Here is a 26,813-nt window from a genome sequence, read left to right on the forward strand (position 1 = left end):
TGTGACGTCACAAGGGCTGCGGGAGACGGAGCTCCGAGCTGAGCGGCCCCTCCCTGCAGAAGCCAAGGGGCCCTCCAACCCCAACTGAACAACGTGGGCCTGAACCCCCCTCTGCCAGCTCTCAGGTCCCCTGGGGTCTGTCTCTAGGAGGCTCCCGTGAGAGCATGTGTCCAGCACACCCAGCTGTGGGCGCCCAGCAGAGGACAGCATGGGGGGTAAGTGCAGGAAGGACCCTCAGCCCGGAAAGTGCAGATGCACACGGAGCTACCGGTGGCTTAAAGGCGCCTGTGGACCTGGAGAGAACAGGCCTGTGCCTCATGGTGCAGGAAAGACACTTGTCCCGGCCCTGGGAGCCTGGGGTCTGGGGAAGGGCTCCCCGTGAGATGGGGACAGCTGAGTACTGCCTGACACCCATGTTTATACATGACACGCATGATCATGCCTGACACCTGTGGTCACACCTGACACGCATGGTCATGACTGACACCCATGGTCACACCTGACACACATGATCAGGCCTGATATATGTGGTCACACCTGATACACATGGTCATGCCTGACACATGTGGTCATGCCTGACATGCATAGTCATGCCTGACTCCCTTGGTCACACCTGACATGCATGGTCATGCCTGACATGCGTGGTCACGTCTGACACACATGGTCAAACCTAACACCTGTGGTCATGCCTGCCACACATGGTCACGCCTGACATGCATGGTCATGCCTGATTCCCTTGGTCACACCTGACTTGCATGGTCATGCCTGACACGCACGGTCATGTCTGACATGTGAGGGGCACATCCGACTGCATTCGTCATCATAGCATCCTGCAGAGCAGTGTTATCCCGGCTCACAGATGCAGAAACTGTGGCCCAAGGTTGCCAAGGTCATCCTGGGAGCCTACGTCACGAGCAGCTAAACCGCGCAGGGGCTCGGAACACCCAGTGCGCAGGAGTGCGGGTGCCCCTGCCGCCTGGAGGCATTTCCCACCACGGGAGCTCCTCTCGCTTCCCTTGGTGGGCTCTCCTCCCAGGCCTTGGCCCACCCTGCTCCCCCTGCACCCCCACCCTGCCCTGATGGAAAGGCTGCCCCCGTCCCCCTCTAGGAACCTGGCCAGCTCCCACCAGACCCTCTGGTTCCAGAGGGCACGCGTCTCCCCTTCCAAGTGAAATTCTTAACAGCAAAACCCATCCTGTGCTTCTTCACACAGCAGACTGTTTCAATTTAAATTAAAAGGCGCGCTTCTGTCCTGATGTCTCCTGTCACCCACGGCCTCTCTGGAGGCAGCAGCCGCAGCGTCCAGGCTGTGGCCTCCAGCGGGTCCCCAGAGCAGGAGGGCCTCGCTGTCCTCTGCTCCTCTGAGTCCAGCCAGACACAGACAGCAGCCACGGCAGGGTGCTTGGAGCTGGCGGAGGCTGCCAGCCCTGCAGGCCCATGTTGTGCAGGATGTGTGGGCATCTCCCTTCCTCTGATGGAGCACCTGACATTCTGCAGTCTTTCCAAAATTCCTTTCACCTGCCCCAAATCTTTCAACAAATCCCCTTTCTACTTACATCAGCCAGACTCTGATTTTCTTGCTTACAGCGAAGAAACAGCCCTGCCCTCGGTTCTAACCTGCTGGATTAAACTGGGCTACACCTGGTGACCCCCCCCCCAGGGCCTCCCCTGCCACCTGCCCCCAAGGAAGCACATGGGCTCCGTCTTGACCTGACACCAGAGGTGGCCGGCGCCAGCAGGCAGATGTGAGAGCCTTTGTCACCCCCATCAAGAGGCAGGGGTGTCCTGACAAACGCTGCCCCAGGGACAAGAAGATGTCCACAAGACATCTGTCTGTGAGGAAACACCTTCCTGCCACTCTCGCTGCAGCCCCCGCCCCCAGACCCCCAGGGCCCAGGGCTGCAGGGGTGGGGACCAGGGCAGGAATGGTAGCCCCTGGCTAGAGCCGTCCGCCCGCCTGCAGTCAGAGCAGCCACCTGGGCTCACACTCGAACCTGGAGGGAAGACCACACGAGCTCGGTTCCTTCCTGACGGCCCCCCGCGGCTGGGTCTGGGGCCCCTCCTCCCCTCCCCCCCGAGGCGTCCGTCATCTCTTTGTTCCTCCACCGTCCGTCTCCTCGGCCGCTGGATGGCAGTGTGGACGCGCGTACCGGGCGCCCGCCGGACAGCCCCCCGGGGCCGCGTCCGGCGCGCATCCGTGTCGCCCGCGCTGCGCTGGGCGCTCGGAGACCCGCGCACAGCGTCGCGGTCCCGCCTCGGAGCAGCCTGAGAAGCCCGGCCCGCCCGCAGCCAGACTCCCGCTCCTCCTCCGCAGACTGGGCGCCGTGCCCTCCCTTGCCAAGCCCGGGATTGAACTAGCGCCTCAGTTCCAAATGCGGCTGCAGTCTTCACCGCCCTGCAGAGGCGTGTGGCCCCGCCGGACCACAGACCGAGCCGCGGGCTTCCTGCGCGCCGCGTGCTGGCACGGGGCCTCCCAGGAGGACGTGGCGGAGGAGGGGGCGTGCATCGGCCCCCTCTGGTTCCCCCTGGGAGTCGAGACCACGTGAGAGCACAGAGGTGCCCCACTCCGCCTCCCTGTGAGAGCGGGACCCAGACAAGGGAGGTGCACTTAGCCCGGGAGAAGAGCCCGGCTTGGGGCGGGTGGGGGCACCCTTGACCCACCCTAGAGTCAGGGCGGTTCTGTCCTGGCGACTGAGCGCAGTCTCACAGGCAGAGGTCCCGGCCCTCACACTGCAGAGGCTCAGGCTTCAGGACGCCCAGGCCGGACCCCTCCCGGGCCCCTACCCCGCACCGTCCCCACGCGGTCAGCTCCCTGGCACAGGGCCCCTGGGCTGGATCTGCACGTCCTGTGAGGGGCAGGCACCCGGGCCAGCTCAGGGCTGTGGGCTGCGGGTGGGGATGCCTGCGGGCCCGGGGGTGCTGTGGGGGCGCCCGCAGAAACCCCCGAGCAGGGCTGCTGTGGTACCCGCACATCCACAGGGCACTCGAAGAGGACCAGCCCCCGTGAGGGAAGCCGGCACCTTCACTGTGCTGTGCATCACCGGGCCTTCCCTTCGCCCCAGTGGCTCTATGCAGACTGTCCCTTCCTCCGAGGCAGGCAGTGTACAAGCATCCTGCAGACTCAGTCAGGTAGACAGGGCCTCGCTCCCAAAACAGACTTGCAGGAGGCCTTGAGACTGTCTCCCACCAGCCCCCTTCTGGCCCCTGGCCCCAGCTCTTTTCCTTTGTATGTGCACATCTACATGCTTCCTTAGAAAAATGAAGATGGTTGTGATTTGTTTTCTTAGAAAAATGGAGATGCTTGTTATTTTTTTTGCCGAGGTTTCTGACGTACAAGAGGAAGAACCATGGGTGACTGTGGCAGGCAGCTCTTGAATGGACCCCAGTGGCCCCACCCCCCGGAGGTCCCTCCTGAGTGCAGGCTGGGCCTGGCCACTGGCTCCTCAGACAGGGATGCAGACTGCAATGGGGCGTCACTTCCCTGATGGGCTCAGGCCACACTGATCAGAAGCACCTGTGGTCCTCGGGAGCTGCCCAGGGCAGAGGCATCCAGCGAGGAACCCAGGAATTGTACAGCCACCCGCGTGGTGCTGAATCCCACCCACAACCTCATGGCCAAGTGTGGCCGGTAAGGCAGAGCCTGGCCGTGCCTGGCGTGAAGTCCTGCCCCACGGCACCTGGAGGGACACCGATGCTTTGTCACAAGTTGCTGTTTGAGGCTGACGGTGATACAGGAATAGACAAGGAATACCGCTAGTGAGGATGTGGGGGACAAAAGGACACCGCATATTCAACTGTCACATTCAGAGCCTTTATTTTTCTTGTTCTTGAAATCTGGGTTTGCAGCCAAGCAAAATTGTCTCTACTTGATTAATAAAGAAAAGGAACTTATATTTTAATATAATTTACAGAAGCATGATCAAAGTTAAGAGGATGCTTTTCCATACATAGTCTTTTATGATCTCACTACCATTGTTTGTACTTCACTGTTGTAATATTTAAAGACATCATTTTATACTTTGGAAAAAGCCAAGAGCAATTCTGAGTAATAATTACATAACAAACATTTTGGCTACAAGTTGTAAAACTTTAAGTTCTTCAGGAATAATACCCAGAAACACTGTTTTTCCTTTCAGACCCTGGAGATGCAGGGGCCAGAGTGGGGGTGGTCAGGGCCCCTACACGTGCTCCTTGTCGAACTCGCAGAGGAAGTGCATGGTGAGGTGGCAGGCCACGTCGTTCCAACCCCCTGAGGCCACCAGCTCCACGCAGTCCTCCTCGTCGTAGGCGTTGTTGGGTTCCCCGCTGCGCCACTTGCTGAAGGTCTGCATGGGCGAGCGGTCCGCGTAGACGAACGCGCCCTCCCTCTCCAGGTCGTTGATGCCGATGAAGACGCGAGCCAGGCCGGCCTGCGTGATATAGGCGGCGAGCAGCGCGTTGGCGGCCTCGTCCTTGGGCATGCTCAGCGTGCCGCCCCGGCCCTGGCAGGCGAGCTGCGCGTCCACGTAGCGCTTCTCCTCCTTCACCAGCAGGTACATCTTCTGCTCCGTCTCGCGCACCCCGGCGACGGCTGCGACGACAGGGCTGCAGGGTGAGCGCCGGCGGTCCCCGAACGGAGCACCGACCCACCGCACCGTCCAGCGGGGGCAGACACAGAGTCCCGGCCGGCCCACGGAAACCACCCCCGCAGCCAGCAGTCCCCGGGGCAGCGCTGGGGGACGCACGGGAGCAGGAAGGTGCCCGGAAGCACGTACCGTTCTTGATGAACTTCAGCTCGGCCGTGAGCTGGGTGACCTGGTTGTCCATCTCCCCGATGGCCTTCCTCAGCTGGCTGCACTCACACGGGATACCTGCAGATGGAGACCAGGGCCAGCATGTTAGGAGATGAGCCCGCTCCCCAAAGCACCGACGTGATGCAGCAGACACGCGGGCCGTCCAGGCTGTGAGCGAGACTTGACCCTAAAGACAAGGAGCGGTGGGAGCGCGGCAACAGGGGCGCCCGGGTCAGGCCCGAGTTTCTCAGTCTCGCTCTGGTCACCGTGGGAAGGAATCAGTGGGGTGCCGAAGTGAGACGGGGTGGGCGAGAGTGGGTGTCGTGACCGTCCCCGCTGGAGGATGTCTGGGCCGTGTTTGGGGGGCGGGGGAGAGAAGACGAGACGTTTGAGAAGCGTGGTGGAGCTGGAGCCCTTGGGCGATGTTCGGTCATCCATGCGTGGCCCACCACGCTTCAGTTTAGGTGTCTTCTCCCGGCCTCTCAAGAGGACCCTAATCTTCGTGCCGTTGAAGAGCTCCACCGGGTAAGGAGCCTTCTTGGAATGTCACTTGGCCGTCACAGCGTCAGGGGCGACTCGCAGGTGGAGGCACTCCTGGCTCTAGCCTGTGCTCCTGACCTGGAGGGGCCGCCGGATCCGCCCACCCACCCGCGGATCCGCCCACCAGCGCCCCGCCCACCCACCCGCGGATCCGCCCACCCACCCGCGGATCCGCCCACCCACCCGCGGATCCGCCCACCAGCGCCCCGCCCACCCACCCGCGGATCCGCCCACCAGCGCCCCGCCCACCCACCCAGCGGCTCCGCCCACCCGCGCTCCGCCCACCCACCTGCGGCTCCGCCCACCCGCCGGACTTCTCCCCTTTCCCGAGGACTCCGCCTTGTGAGCGCTCAGCCCGCCTTCGCAGGCTGATCGTCAGCTTCGGTGTCTGGCCCGTCGTCCAGACTCCCAGCCACCCTTTATCACCGAGAGCCCGAGCATCCCCACCACCACAGGGCGCCCCCTCCCGGGGCACCTGGCGCTGGCGCGCCTGGGTGGGCTCGCTCTGGTGGAACTTTCTCTGAGACACGTCTTCGAGGTCTCTGAGGGCCGAGCTGGAGGGGTGGGCCCGCTGCCCACCCGACAGGCCCCTCAGCGCGCCCACGCCCAGGGGCCGCCCCAGGGCCGCGGACACCGCGTCCCCACCTCACCCAGACTCTGTGAGGTGTCTCCTGTGTCACCGGGGCGGGGGGACAGACAAGGACCGGAAGGTGCAGACCCGTCAGGAGGGGGTCTCAGCAACGGGTCCGAGGGGCCGCGAGAGCCGAGGGAGGGCGTGGCAGGGCCCGGAAACAGGACGGACGAAGGGGGTGACCGCAGGGACAGTCCGGCGGGGCTGGGGGAGGCTGTGTGTGGACACCGTGAACCTGGCAGGGCCGCTGGAGGCGCGAGCTGGGCGGTGGGCTGGACGGTGAGGGCCGCCCCGGAGCGGGGGTGGAGAAGGAAGGTGGGCAGCAGAGGGGCTCCTCCGGGGAGAGAGGGGAAGTGGGGGCGACGGGACGCTGACAGAGAGGACGGGTCTGCCCGCAGCCGGGCCTCCGCGGCCCCCAGGAGGGGTGGCCGGCAGGCACGAGCTGGGCTGGGGTCCCCTGGGGAGTCTGCTGCAAGGACTCCAGAAAGAGCAAAACCGGAAGGTACAGACGCGCTTTTCGGAGAAGCCGGGTGCTCAGAGCAAGTGGGCTCCCCAGACACGCATCAGGAAAGGAGGAAAAGGCTCTTTAGGCCCCCTGTGTCTGAACCGAATGAGGAGCTGTGACCACACGCAGCCTGCACACAGACCACAGCCCCAAGCAGGACATGGACATGTTCAGGCGGGAGGAAACCAAACACTGAGAGTCTACCGAGGGTGCGACGCCAGGGGAGGGGAGGGCGGGTACATGAGCTGCTTTCCAGCCCTTGCAGTGTGATGTCATGATTTATACTTTTTAAAAGTGCAGTTTTAATACATGTTTAAGAAATCCTTGGACCCTTTATGCCATACCTGGTTCTCCGTTAGGGCCAGGGGGTCCTATGTCACCAGAATCTCCTTTTTCACCTGCAAAAGAGAAGCAAGTCCAAAGTCACCAAGCAGGGGTGGGGCGTGTTCCATGAGCTCAGAATGTCCAGGTGACAGGGTTCAGTCTTCCATGGGCAGTGCCCCGGGGTTTCTCCCAGTCCCTCCTCCTGCCGTGAACTGTAGGCAGGTACAGTCTGTCAACGACTGCTTCTCCAGGCTCTGTTTACATGACCAGGAACACACACATAGCATGGGGCTTGAGAGGTCACCAGACAAGCGCTCCTTCATGTCAGTCCTGGAAAGCCAGCATGTTTCCTAGAACATCCATCATCTCAGGAAATCTTAGGCTCAGTGCCAGTCCTGTCCAAGTCCCTCATCACAGCAAGAGAACCCAGGTAGAACACATGACCTCAGAGATGAATGGACCTTACGGGTTACCCAGCCAAACAGAGTCAAGATGAGACTGGTCCTCCCCGACCCTCTCTGAGAGGCAGTGAGCTGTCACCATGGACACCTGGGCACCAGCCTTCCGTGGACAGGACATGCCACTCAGCCACTCTGCCCCTCCATCTCTCCCAACTTATGAAACAAGGGGATCAGAGAAAGCCATGGAGACAGAGCTTCTAGCTGCTTTGAAATTAGACAATGGATATTTATTTTTAAATCACAGGAATGTCCCTAAAGCATTGTCTTTCTTCCCCCTGAGACAACCTAAGCGTCTCCGCTGACCTGGGGCAGTAAAGGGACAGTGAAGTGCATATCCTTGGAGACTCCTGTTTTGTCTGATGGACATGTAGAAAGCTTGGCAGGCTCCACCCCAGGGATGCCTTTGTTTCACCGGCATCAAGAGCTTGAGAATGACTCGGGGTTCAGATGGCAGCCGCAGAGACGGGAAGTTCAGGTAAGCTGAGCCTGCTGAGTACCTCCAGGGCAAGCTATCCCTGTGAGACTCTGCCATTTACCCAGAGCACGTGCTGGGTGTTACAAGCATGCACACTCCTACTCGCAGGCAACATCCACTGCCTTTTGCACAATGGCTAAAAGGCAGAAACCCCTCCAGGGACCCTCAGCAGGGGCAAGTACAATGTGGTCCATCCATGCAACAGAATATTGTTCAGCCTATAAAGGGAGGAGGTCCTGACGCCTGCTGCAGCGGAGATGAACCTTGGAAGCATCATACTAGTGAAATAAGATACAAAAGCACAAATAGTGTATGATTCCATGTGAAATATCTAAATAGGCAAGTTCACAGAATGCAGATAAGTGGTTGCTGGGGCTAGAAGGGAGAGGGGAGTTACTACTTCATGAGGACAGAGTTTCTTTTTGGAGTAACAGAAGCATTTTGGAAATATATATATATTTTTTCAAATATATATATATATACACCAGGTGGTGGTTGTACAACATGGCAGTGGTACTTAGTGGCACTGAGTTGTGCGCTGAAAGTGATGAATTTTATGTTGTGAATGTTTTACCGCCACTTTTTACAGTTCCCTGGAAGCAGGCGTACCCTCCTCTGTGTCACGCACGTCTGTGTGCTCCGTGACAAATCCCCGGGGCAGATGCGCTTTAGGGACAGCCCCTGTCCCCAGCGTGCGGCCCGAGGACTGTGTCCTGCCACCCCATCTGGGGCTTTGAGTCACGAGTGAGTCTAGGTGGTCTCTCCTGATGGGGGCCACAGGGACCTCCCCTGGCCCAGCCCTGGCAGGAAGGGCTCCTTGGCCAGGACTGTGATGGAGGGTAGGCCCACTGGGCAGAGCCAACCGCAGCCTTCCAGGCCCCCCCAGCCTTGGTCAGCTGCCAACACCTGCGACAGGACCTGTGGGGAGCCTCCATGGGACCGGGGGCCTGCCTGCCTCATCATGAGCCTTGGGGTCCAGCAGAGGTGCAGATAAGCCAGGGGCTCAGAAGTCATTTGCTGACAGAGGGTGAAGGGGGCGCTGCACAAGGCTGAGGCACCCCTTGACTGCCCTGGGGCTCATCTTCCAAGCCCACCGTCCAGGGTCGTGCGGGTCAAACGGGGTGATAGGGGCCCTGGCGCTGCTTCCCATGGGGAGCCGCCCCCCAGTCTCAGAAAGTCTGAGCCACTGAGCTGGAGGTGGACACACTCTGTGTACAGAACACCGTCCTTCTGCTACTCAAACGGGCCTCCTGATTGTCCCCCGAGCCCGGGCAGCTCGTGAGCCCTGCAGGGTGGGGGCACCCCTGCCTGGTGGCACCCAGTCGAGTCTGATCGCTCCCAAAATCTAAACATCAGGGCAGACCCGATCACGTGTAAAGCACACACAGTAAACACGGCTGCCAGCTGCTCTCCGAGCGCCCCGCGGTGAGCCTGCGAGGGAACGTGAGCCAGAGGTGCGTGCGAAATACCTTTCGAGCCAATGGGGCCGATCTTCCCGTGGCGCCCCACACCGCCTTTGTGTCCTTTGTCGCCCACGTCTCCTGCGAAAACAATGAGATCACAGTCGGCCAAGGCACGGGTAACGCGTACAGGTAACGCATACGCATGCCATCCCCCTGAACACATGCACACACAGGCGTGGACACACACCCACGAGGAGGCCGGACACGTAGCACTTCTTAATCTCTCCAAGGTCGTGGGGTCAATTGACCCCAGAAGGTTCCTCATGTCACCTGCTGATGTATTTCCCTCCCCTAAGTCTCGCATGCTACAGAACAGCAGAGGCCTCTGCACACACCCCGACGTCCTCCACTCAACCAAGCATCTTAGACCGAGCACTCCAGCCGGCAGTCAAGTCCTAGCTCTGTGATGTTGCCCCAGCTGAGACCAGGTCAAGGTCACAGGACAGAACACGGGCTGAGGGCTGAACCGCAGTGGAGATGGAAACACGCCGCCCAGAGCCATCCGTCTAACATGCCACCCAATCTAACCAGAGCCGGCTTAGATCCACACAAGGACAAGGGGTCTGGGGCAGAGCGCGTGCACGGACGCTCTTATGCTTATTACAGGAGGGGTTCATTGCACAGACCAGGTTCACGGGTTTAAGTCCCTGGTCCAGCCACGAGGCGAACTCCTGCCCCAGACACCATGTACCCTGTGTGACCCTGGGGACGCAAGAGCGACAGAGCTCAGCATCTGCTGGAGGAGACGGCTCTAACCCTGGTAACGAGTGTTGTAACAGGAGAGGCATGGGGCCCCCTGGGGTGGTTCGGCTGGTTTTCACGGTTTCCTCATTGACCAGCAGGGTCTGCTGGGACACCTGCCATGGCCTCGTTGGGGATGTGCAGATCTGTTAAATCAGATTAACCTTGGGCCCCACCGGGCAGTCCCGTGAAGTCCATGCCCAGAGCAGCTGGAGGTCTCGGAGACCACCCACCCAACCACAGCTGCAGATGGGAAGGCAGAGACACAGCCGAGGGACTTACACCTACAGTGAGGAGCTGGGCGGATGGTTCCCAGCACAAGGACCCCACTGGAGAGGGGCAGGCCACTGGAGCCTGGGGAGTGACCTCCTGCTTGGGGAACATGCCGTCTCACTCGGAAGACCCACCACCGCAGAGGAGCCTGGGTCACATTGAGGTAGGTCGGGTGTGAGCGCGGGCCCGTCACCCGGAATCTGCTGTTTGCTAAGATTCCAACTAGAAAAGGTGAGGCCAGAGTGCGGGCCCCCTACAGCCTGAGGTTCACTTCTCCCTGAGACCCCTGCAGCGGGGCGCTCAGAACAACACCTGCCCACCCCTCTGCTCCCCCGAGACGGCCCCTGCTGCCCCCCAGACAGGAGACGGTGGGAGGCTGGGAGGAGGGCCTGGAGGGGAAGCACCTCCATCACAACGATCTAGTGAAGTGCTTCCTCCCCCACTTCCCCCACCCCACACACACAAAACCTCCCAGCTTAGCAGTCGATCAAGTAATGATTCAGTTCATCTGCTGAAGGACGCAGTCAGGGTGTAGCGCACATCCTGCTGTTGTAAATAAGTCATAGCCTGAGGATGGTTGCAGAGCCCCTGGCGCTCAGCCATCTGTGAATTGCATAGCCGAACTTCACTACTAATTCAAGGTTGCCGCGGACACGGGGCACCTGTCCCCAGCATGTCTGTGTCCAGCTCCTGTCCTTGGAGGAGGGTGGGATGTGGTCACTGCTCTAGGGAGCTCTGAGAAACCAGGTACAGATACACGGACAGTCAGACAACCAGACACTATGGGCTCATGGGGCAGGGGATGGAGGCGGGCCTGGAGCCCAAGGCCAATGGGGAGCAAAGGCGCTTCGGGTCTGCAGACCCGGGGAGAGTCCCCAGGGACTTGTCACCACGGATGGCTGGACCCACCCAAGGCGAGACTCCACAGGTCTGAGAGGGGTGTCCCCACAAGATCCCAGGTGATGCAGATGCTGGTCTGCGTCCCAGTCCCAGAACCAGGCTTGGGGACCCCTGAGGTTTTGGAGGCACGAGAAGGCTGGAGGTGCAGGAGGCCGCCTGTGCAGGCCAAGGCTGGGGGTCAGCCAGCCCTGCCTCTGGGCCCTCCAAAGCTGACTCTCTCCAAACAGTGTGATAATAACATCTCCTTGTGGTCTGAGATGCTGGGCGCATGGCGCTGCCCACCTGCCCCCGAGGAGCCGTGTGCAGGGAGCTCAGAACTTGGGCCCTGGCCCTGGCTGAACTGCCCCTGTCATTCGACCCCACCTGGACCCACACAGACACACAGCGCCTTGGGCCCACCAGCTCACACACCAGAATCTACATTTTAACACATCCCGGAGTGACTCCAAGGCCCCAAAGCTGGAGCAGGACCTGGCCTGCTCCCCACCTGGTGGCTTCACAAGAGGGCCTCTGTGCAGAAGGCCGGGCGCTGGGGGAAGCTGGGCCCCAAGTGGGCGGTCACTGTGGTCAGCACGACCAGCACCCTGCCCTGCACGGTTCCCACACATCCGTCCCCAAGGGCAGAGTGACAACAGCCACCACCTGTGGGCGCTGCTGTGGGCAGTGTCGGTGCTGGGCAACTTGTGCACACACACGTGTGCACACGTGCACACATATATTACACACATGTACACATGTGTCTATTACATGTGTGCACGCACATGTATACAATACATATATACACATGCACACGTATACGTGTGTGCACATGCACATATATATTACACATGTGTACACATATGTGTGTGCCCATTGCGTGTGTGCACGCACATGTATACTAATACATATATACACATGCACACGTATACATGTGTGCGCACGTGCACATATATATTACACACGTGTACACACATATACATGTGTGCCCATTACGTGTGCGCACGCACATATATACTAATACATATAGACACATGCACACGTATACATGTGCGCACATGCACATATATATTACACATGTGTACACACATATATGTGTGTGCCCATTACGTGTGTGCATGCACATGTATACTAATACATATATACACATGCACACGTATACATGTGCACGCATGCACATATATATTACACACGTGTACACACATATACATGTGTGCCCATTACGTGTGTGCACGCACATATATACTAATACATATAGACACATGCACATGTATACATGTGTGCGCACATGCACATATATATTGCACATGTGTACACATATCTACGTGTGTGCCCATTACGTGTGTGCATACATGTATACTAATACATATACATGTGCACACGTATACATGTGTGCACACATGCGCATGCATTCGTTCAAATGTGTGCATATACGTGCCTGTGCATACATGTGCATGATATACACATTCACACATACGCGTACACATGTCGACACACAGACATGCACACACGCACGAACAACACATTCGGACATGCAAACATAAACACACACCCTGCAACCCTGTCATCCTCGCAGCACTTGGGCTGGAACCTGGGAGCAGGAGCCTGCAGGTCCTGCACCCTGACCCTACGCATGCGAGACCTTTGGGGTGCGGGCTGCTGCTCTTCATGGAATATTCTCTCTGCGGTTTGCTGGAGAAGAAAGAGGCGAGAACCACTGGGTCCCCTGACATATCCACACGCTCTCTGCTTGAGGGCGACACACGGTCAGCCAGAAGCAGCAGAAAAGCCGCGTGATGGCCAACCCAGCGGGGACTGGAACAAGAGCCCACTGCCTTCGTCCTGCCTCCTCTCGAGTCCTTTAGGACAAAAAGCAAACTCTCCCGCTCTGGAGGTGGGGGAGGACTGGGAACACACTGGACACACCCAGATCCTGTCCTTCCACACCCCCGGAGCTGGGGTGGCAGCTCCCCAGGGAGCCCGTCCCCTCTGCTAATGAGACGGGCACTGCGCACATATGTCCTCTGGACACACACGAGGGATGGGGCTCGCAGCGGGCTGGTGATTCTCATTAATTTTAATGAAGATCTCACACGCTCCTTTGAAGAGGAGACAGGGCAGAAAGAGCACTTGGCAGCCTGCTTCCTCAGCGATTTTTAGCGGAGATGATGCACGTATTCCAGCGCCCAGAAAGCCCATCAGGGTCAGGATCACCCTCCACCCACCCGGGCCAGGAGGGGCCCCAGCTCCTGCATTCGGGGGCCCAGCGGACGGCCTCTTAGCTGCGTGTCTGGGAGTTTGAGATGACACGCGTTTAGCAGGTAGTGTCAGCAAGCCCAGCTCACGCCGTGCGCACACCACGCGCGCGGGGTGGAGTGCGGAGAGGACTCGCATTCCAATGAAGGACCCCGATGGGGGGGCGGGGGGGTCCCTGCCGCCCGCAGGCTGGTCTTTGTTCTTCCAGAAAAGTCAGCCAGCAGCTTGCAGGCACTTTCTGCTGCAGCTGCTTTGAGTTCCCAGCAGGGGGCTGCTCCATGTGTGACCAGAGACATCCCCCCCCCCCGCCCCCCGCCCAACACATGGCATGCCAGCCAAAGCGGGAGCCCCACTCCTGCAGCAGCCCCACACTGACACAGCTGGCCCTCCTTGGAAGCTCGGCTGAGAAGGGCACCAGAGGCAGGGTACCATGGTCCCACCCACCCCACCCCCTGGCGCCGGCCGCCAGTCTTGCCCACCTCGGCCACTCCCCCAAACCAAAGCTGAAGCTGCATAAGTCCAGCTGGTCCTCCTGGTTGGAGGAGCATCTCAGGGAAGAGCGTCTGCCCGGCGGGCAGCAGGGGGAAGCCAGCCCAGCGTGGCCAGATGCCTTGGCCACAGACCACCCCCCACCCCGGAACCTGGGAAGGGGAGGGTCCCTGCACAGTCACCCCGGCCCTCAGACAGGTCACCCACAGATTTCAGAGGCATTCCTTCCAGATGTTTCCCAGACAACTGACTGAAAGCCTTCCAAGGACCGAGTCCTTGATGGGATGGGAAGACTCCAGTCAGGAGCCAGCGGAGAAGGGAAGAAAGGGGTCCCACGGGGAAAATGGTACAAAACCAGGGAGACTGGACGCCCGTGGGGCATTCGGGACATCTGGAGGGAATTCCTCACACTCTCTCAGCAACTAACAAAAAAGTTCCTGGTCAGACAACTAGGATCTCACATGCCTCAGGGCAACTAAGCCCGTGGGCAGAAACTAGAGAGTCCATGTGCTGCAACAAAAGCTCCCGCGTGACAAAACAAAGATCCCATGTGTCCCAGCGAAGATCTGACGCGGCCAGATAAGTAAATACCTATTTTTAAAAAGCACACTGATGTAGCCTCTCACTGCTACCAGACTGGCTGCCCTCTGAGGCGGTGAGGGTGATGGATGGCTCTCTTTTGCTTCAATAAGAAAGAAAGGGTGGACAGATTTGACCCTTTTGAACGGCCATATCCACCCATATTTCAAAGACACCAGCATTTTGATCTACAATTACATGCCTGGAATTTATCTTCAAGAGACACTATGCACATTAAGAATGACATTTAAAGATGACCCACTGCAGCAAGGCCCGAGGACACTGCAGACCTGCAGTGACAGGAGGCCAATCAGCCAGAGCACGGGCACCACACCGTCAGGAGGCAGCAAGCAAACCCACATGTCCTTTCATGGACGGATCTCCAAGTACACGGAGAAGCGGAAAGAACAAAACACACGGCAATACATACCTTTTGCAACTGCTCCTACGGAAGCAGGGAAGAACAGAGCTCACTTAGCCATTCCAAACTATCTCCGCAAAGATGAAGAACCCTGACAGCTGGTCAGTGGGGAGGGTGGCTGGTGGGGAAGGAAGGAGGCTAGTCCCCGGGAATATGTTTTGAACTTTGAGCCAGGAGCATAGTTGGTTTATTTTTGAATTAATTCGTTCCAAGTAAAGGGAGAATAAATAAAAATCAGCTCCTGGGCTTGATGGAGGGGTGATGGTGACAGAAATGCTCTAGATCTTGCGTGGGACCAGGGTTTCACAGGCCAAAGTCACGGATGGTACATCCCAAAAGGAGACGGTGGGTAAATCACAGCTCGAAAAAATGAGAAAACGGGGGATGGGCTGACAAACATGACAGCCTCTCCCTGTGTGGTTACGACCTCCACCTGACACCAGCGTCGTGCGCTCGGCTGGGGACTGGCTAGACCATCTCAGGGCATGTGCTCACAGGACAGCGTCCCAGTGCTGACAGAGCACTCAACACAGTGCTTTTAAGGACTTCACAAATTTTAAAGCAGTCGCAGAAAGTCCCTAAAGGGGACGATTGTTGACCTCACTGTGCCCCGTGTAGCTGCTGCCCTGTGAACCTCAGCACCAGCCCAGGAAGCAGGCTACACGACACCATTTGACTAACGAGGGAACAGGTTCAAAGTGACTTCCATTCTTGGGTTTCACAACCCCCCCAAAAAATGACTAGCATCCATCAGCCATAAACGGGAGGCCACAGAGTGACCCCCACCGTGGCCCACCCAAATCTGTGCCCTCTCTCCCCTGCACACTGACATAACAGCTTCCATCACTGTTTGCATACCCTCATAATTGCACTTACATGTGTAACAATCACAGGGCATGTGAGGCCATGTCAGAGCTGAGTTCCATGCCCTGAGCCATCCCGTGATGTGCGCCTCCCAGGAGGCACTTTGTTTCTTGGGGCCAGGCAGGCAGAACCCGGGAGCACTGTTTAAAGAGTGCTCTGTGCCCCTGCGCACTCACATCTCCCCCTCCCCTCCCCCAGCAGCGCCCGCGGGGGCCGGTGCCCCAGCTGTGCCCACGGGGTCCAGGGGCGGCAGGTACCTTTCTCTCCCGTGGGGCCGACTCTTCCGGGCCGTCCTGGTGCGCCTTTGTCCCCCTTCTCACCAGCATCCCCTGCGGAAGAAGCCACAGGCCGTTAGGACCTCACGTTGAGTGCTAGGCCCCGGCCTCTGTGCGGAGGGGCCAACCGGAGAAAGCTGCTCCGCGTCTGTGCCTCCAGCTGGGGCCCCTGACCTCCTTCCTGCCCAGCTCCCGGGGCTTCACCACCGCTCCCCGACCCCCTCCCAGTCGGTCTCCCTCCCCAGTCTGCTCTCAGAACTCTGCATCCTCGCCCGCCCTCTCCCTGCAGCAAAGCACCTGCCCCCCTCCAGCCAACCCTCAGGGCTGGCGCCCAGTCTTTCCACTGGCTTCTGGTTCATTTATTTTGTTCAAAACCAAAACAGAGAAATGGGCTGTCTGTTGAGTCTCCTGGGTACTGCATACTTGGCACATCCCAAATCAACCCCAGGGTTTTCCCCAGAAGTGAGTCTCCTCTGTGGACTTTCCTGCTGTTGAGACATCGACTTGCCCAAACGCCAAGCCCCAGGCCCCGAGTCATTTCTGGTTTTCCATCCCCCTCGCCAAGGCTGGCAGCTACAGTCCATGCGGTCGCAGAGAAAGAGAGAGAGAAGTCGCTCAGTCGTGTCTGACTCTTTGCGACCCCATGGACTGTAGCTGACCAGGCTCCTCCATCCATGGGGTTCTCCAGGCAAGAATACTGGAGTGGGCTGCCATTTCCTTCTCCAGGGAATCTTCCCGATCCAGGGATCGAACCTGGGTCTCCCGTATTGCAGGCAGACTCTTTACCATCTGAGCCAAAGACTGGGACACAACCGAGCGAGTGAGTATCCGCCAGCTCTGCACAGGCTGGCCAGGTCTCCTGGTCTTCCTCTGTGGCCCCCATGCCCGGCCGTGTCTCTGCAGCTCTGGGGGTGCGTGGACCATGAGCCTGCCCTCACACGGCTCAGGACAGGGGACAGGTCGTAGAGAACCCTGCCGGAGCAGGCCAGGGTGTGGCGGGAGAGAGGGTGGAGTCCTGACAGAACATCCAGGCACCCCCTCCCCGCCCGCCCCGGTCCCCGCTCCAGTCCATGCCGGAACGACCTTCCTAAAACACAGAGCCCATTAGGACACCTCCCTTGGTTGGAGATTCAAAACCACCTACAGTCTAATGTCCCTAAAAATAATGTCCCGTCTCTAAGCCCCACAGCCTGTGCCCGGAGCCCAGGTCTTTCTCACACGGCTGCTTCCACCTAGTCGGCCACGAACGTCAAGCCCCCAGGAGGGTTTCTTCTTGTCATCGGACCCTCCAGGAGGCTGTTCTTCACCCCCCGGCAAGGTGGGTCTCTTCTCCCTGGAGACGGGGAGCCTGTCCTCACCGCAGTCATCACGCCTCTTGTGGCTTCCTGCTGCTCCTGCTCCCGGGAGTGGGTGTGGCTGACACACCTTCCCAGGTGTGCACAAAGCAGGCACAAATCCAAGTGAACTTCTGTCCTGCGTGAACGCGCCACGTGCACCTTCACTGCGTGGCAGGCCTCTCTGAGATTACCGACTCCCCAGTGAGGTTCCCCGAACCGATAATCTGGCCTGAGATGTGTGGGCTGGGAAGCATTCAACAAAGAGACGGGCAAAGTGAGCACCAAGGAGACCTGGAAGGCAGGGGTGGCGCGTCCCCGCCGCCCGAGCACAGCCGTGGGGGCTCCGGGAGCCACTACTCAGGGCGACTGACGTGCCCAGCACACACACCCCTTGAATTGCCGGCTAGTTCTCGGGATTTTTTCTTATCTTTTAAAGGAAGGAAACCATTGCAGCAATGGTACTGGGAGAAGCACTGATAGTCCGGCATGAAGCACCAGCTAACAGACTCATCTGTTACCACCAGGAATCAGCAGACACTGCAGGGCCCCCCGCATCGTGAGAGAAGTAACAGCCCAGCAGGCAGGACTCCGGGGGCAGCCAGAACCTGCTCTGAAATGAGACCCGGAGGATTCTCACAAAGATGAGAGGGAACAGGAGCAACCAGCAGTGAAGAAGGACCAGCTAGGGATCTCCTGCATGAAATGAATTTCCAAAACCAGTTGCTCTATAGACAGGGCTTCCCAGGTAGCACTAGTGGTAAAGAACCTGCTTGCCATTGCAGGAGACGTGGGTTCCATCCCTGGGTCGGGAAGATGCCCTGAAAGAGGGCATAGCAACCCACTCCAGGATTCTTGCCTGGAGAATCCCATAGACAGAGGAGCCTCGAGGGCTACAGTCCACGGGGTCACAAAGAGTCGGACACGACTGAAGCGACTTAACACACACATAGACAGGCTGAGCAACAGCAGAGACAGTGACGAAGGCTAGTTTATGAAACGAAAGATTAGACAGAAGGACTTGTTCACAAGGCAGCACTCGGGGATGAAGGGCTGGAAAGTTTTGTTGCGGTTTTGAAGTTATCGAGTCGGGAGTTGAAGAAAAAAATCGACAAATCCCGACACCCACCACACAGGAATTCCAGAAAAGGGGAACAGACGTGGAGCCTTAATAGCTGTGATCTTCCAGCTCTGGGGAAAGTCACGAAGGGTGTGATACCAGCGCCCACAGAGCTCCAGCAGAAAAAAATGGGGAAAACAACTCAGACGTGCTGGAGTGACATACGGGACATCTGGAGTAAAGAGAAAATTCTGCAAGCAACACAAGCAAAAGGAATTTTTAAAGCCTGCGTGCACGTGAATGAGAATTAGACGGACGTAGAACCCCCAACAGCGACATGGGCTACGAGAATAAAATGAGGCAGATTCTCAACAAAAGGCCATAATTTAGACAGAGATCAGAGGAGGCCTCCGCAATGACGAGGCTTCTGACGGGGACCTGCTGAAGCAGGCGGATGCACCCGGGGGGAGTGAGAGGGGAGAGGGCCACCTGGGTGGGTGAGGAGCGAGCCAGGGGTCTGGGCTTGTGGGCGGGGAGCCCAGAGCAGCCCGGCTCAGACTGGATGCCCCGCCAGGCTTCAGGAGGGGAAAAGCCCACCAGGGCACCCGCTGCATCACAGGAGGGCAGTGAGGAGAGTGTGTCCGCATCTCTGAGAGCGCCTGGGGAGCCCAGACCTCACGGGGGCCTCAACAATCCTGGAAAAGTAGCACCAGCAAACCCACCAGGTTTTCTTTCGTGGTTAGGATGGACTCCGAGAGCTCACACACAGCTTCACTCATCTTCATACCATCACCCCCCGCCCCTCCCCCCGCCCCCCTGCAACCCCATGTGACGCGGGAACTGTGTCCACTTCACGGATGAAGACTCAGGCCAGAGATAGGCCACACTTCACGGCCTCAGCCACGTCTCCTGGGACAGCCAAGCCCCTCTAGACCATCCTCGGGGAGAGAAAGCCATCAGGACCGTGTCCTGTCACGCCGCCTCCTGCCCCGCGTCCACCCGCTTCCATGGGCCCGTCTCTGAGGATCCAGCAGGGCTTGGGAGTGAGGATCCAAGGTCAGGAAGAGTCTCGAACATCACCTCGTGTCTCCGGACAGGAACAGGAATAAGACGTCGCCGGACACAGTTAAGGCTTCCTGAGGAGCAGGACCTATGGGGCTTCTTTCCTTTTTTCTAATTAAATTGTAGGGTAATTACTTCACAATACCTTGGTGATCTTTGCCATACGTTGACGCCTCGGCCCCGGGTACACACGTGTCCCCCTGTCCTGAACCCCCTGCCACCTCCCTCCCCCAAACGGCTTCTCTCCTCCCGAGTGTAGGCAGAAACCCCCTCCTCGCCCTTCTCCCAGAGGCTCTGCCTCTCTGACCCCTGACTCTCTGTCTCGCGGGCCTTCCTTCCAGCCTCCCCCAGCGCTGGACAGAGGCCCCCAGCCTTGCTCGCGGTCCTGCCATGGGGCTTCCAGAACCTGGAGGGGCGGCCTCCACACCCCAGGGCCATGTAGCCTCTCCCCGCCTGGTTCCCTCATCCCTGAGGAGGAGGGGATGACCTGTGTGCACACAGTGTGTTGGGGGTCGCTGGAAAAACTCACCCCCCTCCCCACTCACCCTGGGAGGCAGCCCAGACACCAAGACTCAGGGGCAAGAAAGCTCCTGGCCACCTGTCCTGCGACCTTGACCTTGACCTCCTCCTTGCAGAGGAGCCCTAGAGGGCTTCCAGGAACACAGGTGGTTTCCAAGCGCTGTTGGTGTTCGGCTGGGCTTGAATACATGGTGTCTACTGTCTGGGGACATAGAGCCTGAGCTCCTGCGGGGCTCGGGGGTGGTCGCCGGGGACTGTCTTCCCGACCCCTCCCGCACACACACGTGACACGCATCCGGCAATGCGCACACGCCCGGGAGCGCGGGAGCCTTTCCCCACAGCCCGGTCTCAGTCGGGCGCTGGTCTGGGGCCGATTTGCTACATTAGGTTCTGAATGTCACATATTCATAGTGTCTCTACCAGCAGAGGCTGATGCTCCGCTATCTTGCTCATTTCCCGCGGCCGTGGGCAGATGTCCTTCGGCCTCGAGGAAGTGAAGACCGCATGTCCTGTAAGCACGGCTCGCCCCGCGCCTGCTCACCACGCCGACACCCGTGTGCGACCTCCCCTGCCTAGACCGCCCTCGGAGAGACTCTCCACCTGAGCGGGAAGGCACGCCCGTCATTGGATGCAGGGCGCGCATGAGTCCACAGCCGCCTGGGGGAGGACCACGGCGGCTTGGCTCTCACCACACCTGCTGCAAATGCCGAGTCTGCGGGCAGACCTCCCCAGGCCAAGCGCAGGGCACAGGTGTCCCAGCACGGAAGCAAGGGGCCGGGAGACCGCAGGAGAAGGGGACACGGGCCTGGAGCAACATTTCAGAAGAGCGAAATTCCCAAGTGCGTGTGTGAGTCACACAACTGGCTTTATCAACCTCTCTCCAATCAATTTTTTTCCAGTGGTCATGTATGGATGTGAGAATTGGACTAGAAAGAAAGCTGAGCACAGAAGAATTGATGCTTTTGAACTGTGGTGTTGGAGAAGACTCTTGAGAGTCCCTTGGACAGCAAGGAGATCCAGCCAGTCCATACTAAAGGAGGTCAGTCCTGGGTGTTCATTGGAAGGACTGATGTTGAAGCTGAAACTCCAATACTTTGGCCACCTCATGCGAAGAGCTGACTCATTCAAAAAGACCCTGATGCTGGGAAAGATTGAAGGCAGGAGGAGAAGGGGACGACAGAGGATGAGATGGTTGGATGGCATCATGGACTCAATGGACATGGGTTTGGGTAAACTCCGGGAGTTGGTGAGGGACAGGGAGGCCTGGTGTGCTGCAGTCCATGGGGTCACAAACAGTCAGACACGACTGAGTGAACTGAACTGAACCAATCAATTGGATAAAACCTTCAGAATAACGATGCCCTTTTAAAATCTCTGAGTGGCAGGCTTGCTAATACACACTAGTGTTCTCCTCCCTGCAACCCCATTGTTCCAGCCATAATGGAAAGGGTTCTTACACTCTCCAAAGGCAAAGAGAGCGCACTCTTTTGGGGTCAGCAAAAGGACCTCACCTCAGAGCACAGTGCCAGTCAGGGGGCAGCCCACGTTTGTCTAAGGGACCAGCGGAGGCCATGAACGTCCTCTTTCATCTTAAGAGCAGGACCCGTATTGTGTTTCTACTTCCATCCCCACTGGCTGAGGCCATTCCTGACACACGTGCGGTCATCAGACCTTTCACAGGCTCTCGGGCACGTTCCGGGCAGGTGTGGCCGGCGGAGCCCTCGTCTCCTCCCTGGCTCCCTGTGTGGCCGGAGCATCCAGTCGGGAAGCCACTGGAGTGGGCAGGGGGCGGCCGGGCGGCCCCTGTGCCCTGAGGCTGGGTGTGACGCTGACGCTCTACACACTGAGCGCTGGAGAAGTCCCAGCCCCCCCATGACCCCGAGCCCCATGGAAGGGCCTGGGGTCAGAAGGGCCTCTCTCTGCTCCTGGGGGCCTCCTGCTCTCTGCGGCCGGGGAGCGTCCCGGAGTGCCTGCGAGGTCAGAGACGAAGCTGCGAGCCGGGAATCCAGGTGGTGAGGCCCAGCTGAGTGCAGCTGCCCGCCCCCCGGCCCCCGCAGGGGCCCAGGTCTGGGTGGGGGCCCTGCCCTGATGCCGAGCCTCGCTCTGCAGGGGGCACACGTGCACGTGGACCTGAGCGTCTCTCCTCCACCCTTCCCCCGCTGCCCCACGCAAAGACCAGAACACTGAATCCCTCCTCGCTTCCAATCAGCACCTTCTCAGCCCAGAAGGCTCTCACGCAGCCCCCTCAGTTCTGAGTCAGAACAAGCTGCACAGAGAGGAACCAGGTGAGGTGCGGGCGGGTCCGTCAGCGTGACTCTGCGGCCTTCACAAGGAGCCTGCAGAGGCGAGCATATGAAGCTCGCCCTGAATAGCTGCTGCAGCTTCTGTTCGCCAGTTATGCCTCAGCAAAGCCGGATAGCTAAGAAAGAACCAGCTGTCCAGATTCCAAGGGCTTTCGTAAATACATTAGGAAGTTTCTCCACTGGAAATGCTGGTTTGATGTCGACAGACTAGCGTGAAACTACACGTGTGAGAGGAGGCTGCCCCTGAGATCCGGGATCCAGACTGCACGCTGAGTGACAGCGTGTTGCCCACAGCCCCAGACACCCCACACCGCCGCTTGGAGCCTGTCTGACCGCCTGCTGGCGGGTGAGCCTTGGCGAGCAGGGCCCAGGTGGATTCAGCGACACACCCCCTCTGCGGAAGACCTAGCATCGCGTTTGCTCACTGCACCCGCCCAGTCCGAGTGTGTGGGAGGGGCAGGGGTGACAGCCGGTCAGCTCTCTGCGGATCGGCCTTGGCCTGGCAGTTCAGTGGCTCATCACTACCCACAGGGCGGTGTTAGGTGGTAAGAAACCCCTGCTGAAGGAAGCGATCGGTCCCTGGGGTGTCTGCCCATGGGGGAGAAAGCTGTGGCGGGCCGTGGAGCACGCAGACCAGAGACACCTCATCTGGATGCGGCAGAAACGGTCCCAAAGCAGATGGAAACAGTATCTTCTCAGAAGAGCCTCAAGATGGGCTTGTAAACCCAGACGCCTGACTCTAGATGCTGCCCCCGTTTTGTATTTAATCTGTGGATGTGGCTGAGCTGAGACAGGCGGAGCTGCGCCCTCCTGGACTCTGTGCTCAGAAGCACGGCTGCTGACATGGCAGTGGGTCACCTTCCAGCTTTTCTTCCTATTTCTGTGCATTTGTATATTTTTATCGGGATTCAGAAGGGACCGTTTAAAATTGCTGACTCTTCCTACAATTGGTCTCTGTGTAGAGCGTTCTTTCGGACCCCTGCCTGGTTGCGTTTCCCAGGTTACCCGCCCGCCACGTGGGCGGCCCGGCCCGGGGGGCCCTGGGGACCGTACCTTTGAGGCCGGGGACGAGGATCTGCACGGAGCAGGCATCGTCCACTGTCTGCTGAGTGGCCCCAGCCCGGAGCACACACAGGAAGGCCAGGCCCAGCAGAGCCAGAGCCCGCTTCATGGTGAGGCTGGCAGGACGCTGACTCCTGGAGGGAGGGGGGAGGAATAAACAGTGATGGGAATTCCGAAAGCCCGACAGTGAGTGACAGTGCGCAGGCCGCCTGCCTGGAGCCGCTCCCCTCGTTCTGGGGTGCCCCTCTCTCTCTGTCTCTCCCTCTCTCTCTCTGTCTCTCTCTGTCTCTCTCTCTGTCTCTGTCTCTCTGTCTCTCTCTCTGTCTCTCTCTGTCTCTGTCTGTCTCTGTCTCTGTCTCTGTCTGTCTCTGTCTCTCTCTGTCTCTCTCTCCCCCTCTCTCTGTCTCTCTGTCTCTCTCTGTCTCTGTCTCTCTGTCTCTCCCTCTCTCTCTCTCTCTGTCTCTCTCCCCCTCTCTGTCTCTCTGTCTCTCTCTCTCCCTCTCTCTCTGTCTCTCTCTCTCTCTCTGTCTCTTTCTCACTCGGGTGCCAACCTAAACCTTCACCCAGACGTCCCCTTTGCCCAGCGGTGACAACGATCACCATCCTGGGAGGTGTTACTCCGGATTCTCGTCTCCTGGTTCTTTATAACTAAGGTTCAACACACACAAAGGCGCGTTCATCGTTAAAAACCAAACGCTGGAGAGCCGCCCCTTCACACGACGGCGTCCTGACCTCAGTCTCTGGTGCCTGCCCCAGCCCCGTTTCCTGCAGAGGGGCCCCTCCCCACACTTCCCCTGCCCTGAAGTTGGCTCAGGGGATTCCTGGACAGCGCAAGGCTAGTGTGCCCGGTTCTCAGTCATGAGATCCTGGTTCACACTGCGTAGTCTTACCTGCTTTACTCAACATTTTGTTTTGCTTCTTTAGTTGCTCAGTTGTGTCCGACTCTTTGTGACCCCATGGACTGTAGCCCACCAGGCTCCTCTGTCCATGGGCTTCTTCAGGCAAGAATACTGGAGTGGGTTGCCTTTTCCTCCTCAGGGGGATCTTCCTGACCCAGGGATCGAACCCTTGTCACCTGCATTGCAGGTGGACTCTTTACCGCTGAGCCAGCAGGGAAGCCCTTAGTCAACACTAACGCTCCAGGATGCGTGTACATTATGCTGCCACAGGCATCTGTGGCTTATCCATTATCTCCTTACATCGATGAGAAGGCATCGTCGCCAGGAGGGCTGGGGCAGGGAGAGAGGGAACCGCCGCTCTAGCGGCAGATTGCTTGTGCTCAGGTCAATGGACGCTGGCTTCTTGGTGTTTGTGGGATGCAGGCCATGTTCAGACTGTTTTAATCAAAAGCGTACATGAGAATATCCTCTCTAGCTAGAACAACTGCGTCAGGAGAGTACCTGGGTGTTTAGCAAGACCTACTGCTCTGACGCTTAAAACACACTTGCTCCTTGGAAGAAAAGCTCTGACCAACCTAGACAGCATATTAAAAAGCAGAGACATTACTTTACCGACAGAAGTCCATATAATCAAAGCTATGGTTTTTCCAGTAGTCATGTATGTGAAAGTTGGACCATAAAAAAGGCTGAGTGCCAAAGAATTGATGCTTTTGAACTGTAGTGTTGGAGAAGACTCTTGAGAGTCCCTTGGACTGCAAGGAGATCAAACCAGTCCATCCTAAAGGAAATCAGTCCTGAATATTCATTGGAAGGACTTACGCTGAAGCTGAAACTCCAATACTTTGGCCACCTGATGCTAAGAACTGACTCATTGGAAAAGACCCTGATGCTGGGAAAGATTGAAGGTGGGAGGAGAAGGGGACGACAGAGGATGAGATGGTTGGATGGCATCGCCAACTCGATGGGCATGAGTTTGAGTAAGCTCTGGGAGTTGGTGATGGACGGGGAGGCCTGGTGCACTGCAGTCCACGGGGTCGCAGAAAGTCAGACACGACTGAGCAACTGAACAACAATAACTGCTCCGACTTGGTCTCAGGAAGACCAGCTCTTGAGAAAGGGGAGCAGGGGGAGGACCCTGAGTGGCGGACAGCCCCCTCAGCCCAGCCTTCAGGCTCCTTCCTGCCCTCTTAGAAGAGGAATTTTGTTTTATAAACCAGGAAGCTGCAGCTCCTCCAGGCGCCTCTTCAACAACAACACCCTTATCTCCCGGCCAGGACCCGGGAGGCCAGAGCCCGCGAGATTGGGACCCTCCCCTCCGTGAAGGAGGCGGCTTTGCAGAGGGGAAAGGAAATTCAATTTGGAACTTTTAGTAGAAATACATTATAAGAATGAAACAGGCAATGAAAAAGAGCCGGCTTCCTGCATGCCAAACATGCAATTGTACATTTTCATCAACACCCACAGCGGGCCCAGCACCTTATGGCTACCTCGAGTGCCCGCAGAGCAGCACGTTCCCTGGAAGCGCCGCGGGTCTTGGGGGCAGACACCCCACCCCACCCGCGTGCTTTCCTGCAGTGACACTGGGCCTCCCCTGCGGCCCAGCACGGCCAGCATCACCCCAAAGGCACACTTCTTTATCAAGACCCTCAAAGGGAGAAGAGGCCGTCTCCATATTTCCCTCCCTAACTTTACAAGAATCATCTGCGTGTTCTCTTATTTGGCGTATATGTTGTTCAAAACCGTAAGTAAAATTGGGGAGCCGTGAAGGTTTGGGGTGCTGCTCTGCTCACCCCCAGGGCAACACGTTTTCCATCAAACCGAAAACCCAGTTGCACACAGTCCGCGGCTTCCGAACATCCCCTTTCAGCTTCAGCCCGCGGGCAGGCGTCGAGGCGGGAGGGGCCCCTGTGACACTCTGCACAACCCAGCGCTGCAGGCGGGGCGACCCCTCCCCGCTTATAAAAGGACCCGACATAAGGGGACCCCATTTGCCCCGACAGCTGCCTTCTGCAGCCCTGCCGGACTCCCGTCACTGAGCCCCACCCGGAGCTGCTGGTCGGACATGGGTTTGGGTGGACTCCGGGAGTTGGTGATGGACAGGGAGGCCTGGCGTGCTGCGGTCCATGGGGTCGCAAAGAGTCAGACACGACCGACCAACTGAACTGAACTGAACTGAAAGCAGAGGAGCAGTTCTCCTGGGCGCCCCTCCTGCGGGGCGCCTACACAGGCTGGGACTCAGGAAAAACTGCTTCTCTCCCCTTTGAATCTGAGTCGGCTGGTCAGGGCTTGCCTCGGTCTCCTAGTAACTGGTAGACTAAGTGCTTCCCCTTGGTCGGCTCCAGACAGTCTCCGCCAGGAACGAGAGAATCGACCCGGAGCAGACCGCCCCGCCCCGCACCCAGTACCCCCGCTGCCCCCACCAGCCACGCCTGGCAGCCCCAGCATCTCCCACGGGGTCCCCGCCGCGTCCCACCCTGAGGCTGCAGAGGGGCCGGCAGAGTCCCTACCTGAGGCGCACACCAGGTGGAGGGGCGTCCTGACTGCGGCCGCGGGGACCCTGCGCCCCGGCCTGGGGCTGCGCTCAGACCCGGACGTCAGGCGAGTGGCCTGGCTGTCCTGTCGAAAGGCC

At 58.6% G+C, this 26,813-nt stretch overlaps 1 protein-coding gene and 1 long non-coding RNA gene across 2 annotated transcripts; one reads left to right on the top strand and one right to left on the bottom strand.

Annotated features, from left to right (window-relative positions):
* Window positions 1–57: 57 nt before the first annotated feature.
* LOC145521128 (uncharacterized) lies at window positions 58–3,889 on the top strand. Its single transcript, XR_014065146.1, has 2 exons — window positions 58–215; window positions 3,322–3,889. It is a non-coding gene; the product is annotated as an uncharacterized LOC145521128 (long non-coding RNA).
* On the bottom strand, window positions 3,793–26,813 carry COLEC11 (collectin subfamily member 11). The gene is made up of 7 exons (XM_081529209.1): window positions 26,692–26,813; window positions 23,277–23,419; window positions 15,928–15,999; window positions 9,178–9,249; window positions 6,793–6,846; window positions 4,755–4,850; window positions 3,793–4,570 (listed from the first exon to the last, which is right to left on the bottom strand). Exons 2-7 carry the CDS (start codon window positions 23,392–23,394, stop codon window positions 4,179–4,181), a joined length of 804 nt encoding a protein of 267 aa, XP_081385335.1. The 5' UTR covers window positions 23,395–23,419; window positions 26,692–26,813; the 3' UTR covers window positions 3,793–4,178.

Source organism: Giraffa tippelskirchi, chromosome 1 (genome assembly GCF_054371585.1).
Source record: "Giraffa tippelskirchi isolate mGirTip1 chromosome 1, T2T-mGirTip1v1.2.pri, whole genome shotgun sequence".
Taxonomy (NCBI): Eukaryota; Metazoa; Chordata; class Mammalia; order Artiodactyla; family Giraffidae; genus Giraffa; species Giraffa tippelskirchi.

Bases quoted from the DNA above. Each gene is read 5' to 3' on its own strand.
- COLEC11 (XM_081529209.1), bottom strand. From the start codon at position 23,394: ATGAAGCGGGCTCTGGCTCTGCTGGGCCTGGCCTTCCTGTGTGTGCTC. The intron at 6,847-9,177 runs GTATTTCGCACG...TCTCTTTTGCAG, and splicing joins CGGCCCCATTGGCTCGAAAG to GTGAAAAAGGAGATTCTGGT. The intron at 4,571-4,754 runs GTACGTGCTTCC...CTGTCGTCGCAG, and splicing joins GCTGAAGTTCATCAAGAACG to CCGTCGCCGGGGTGCGCGAG.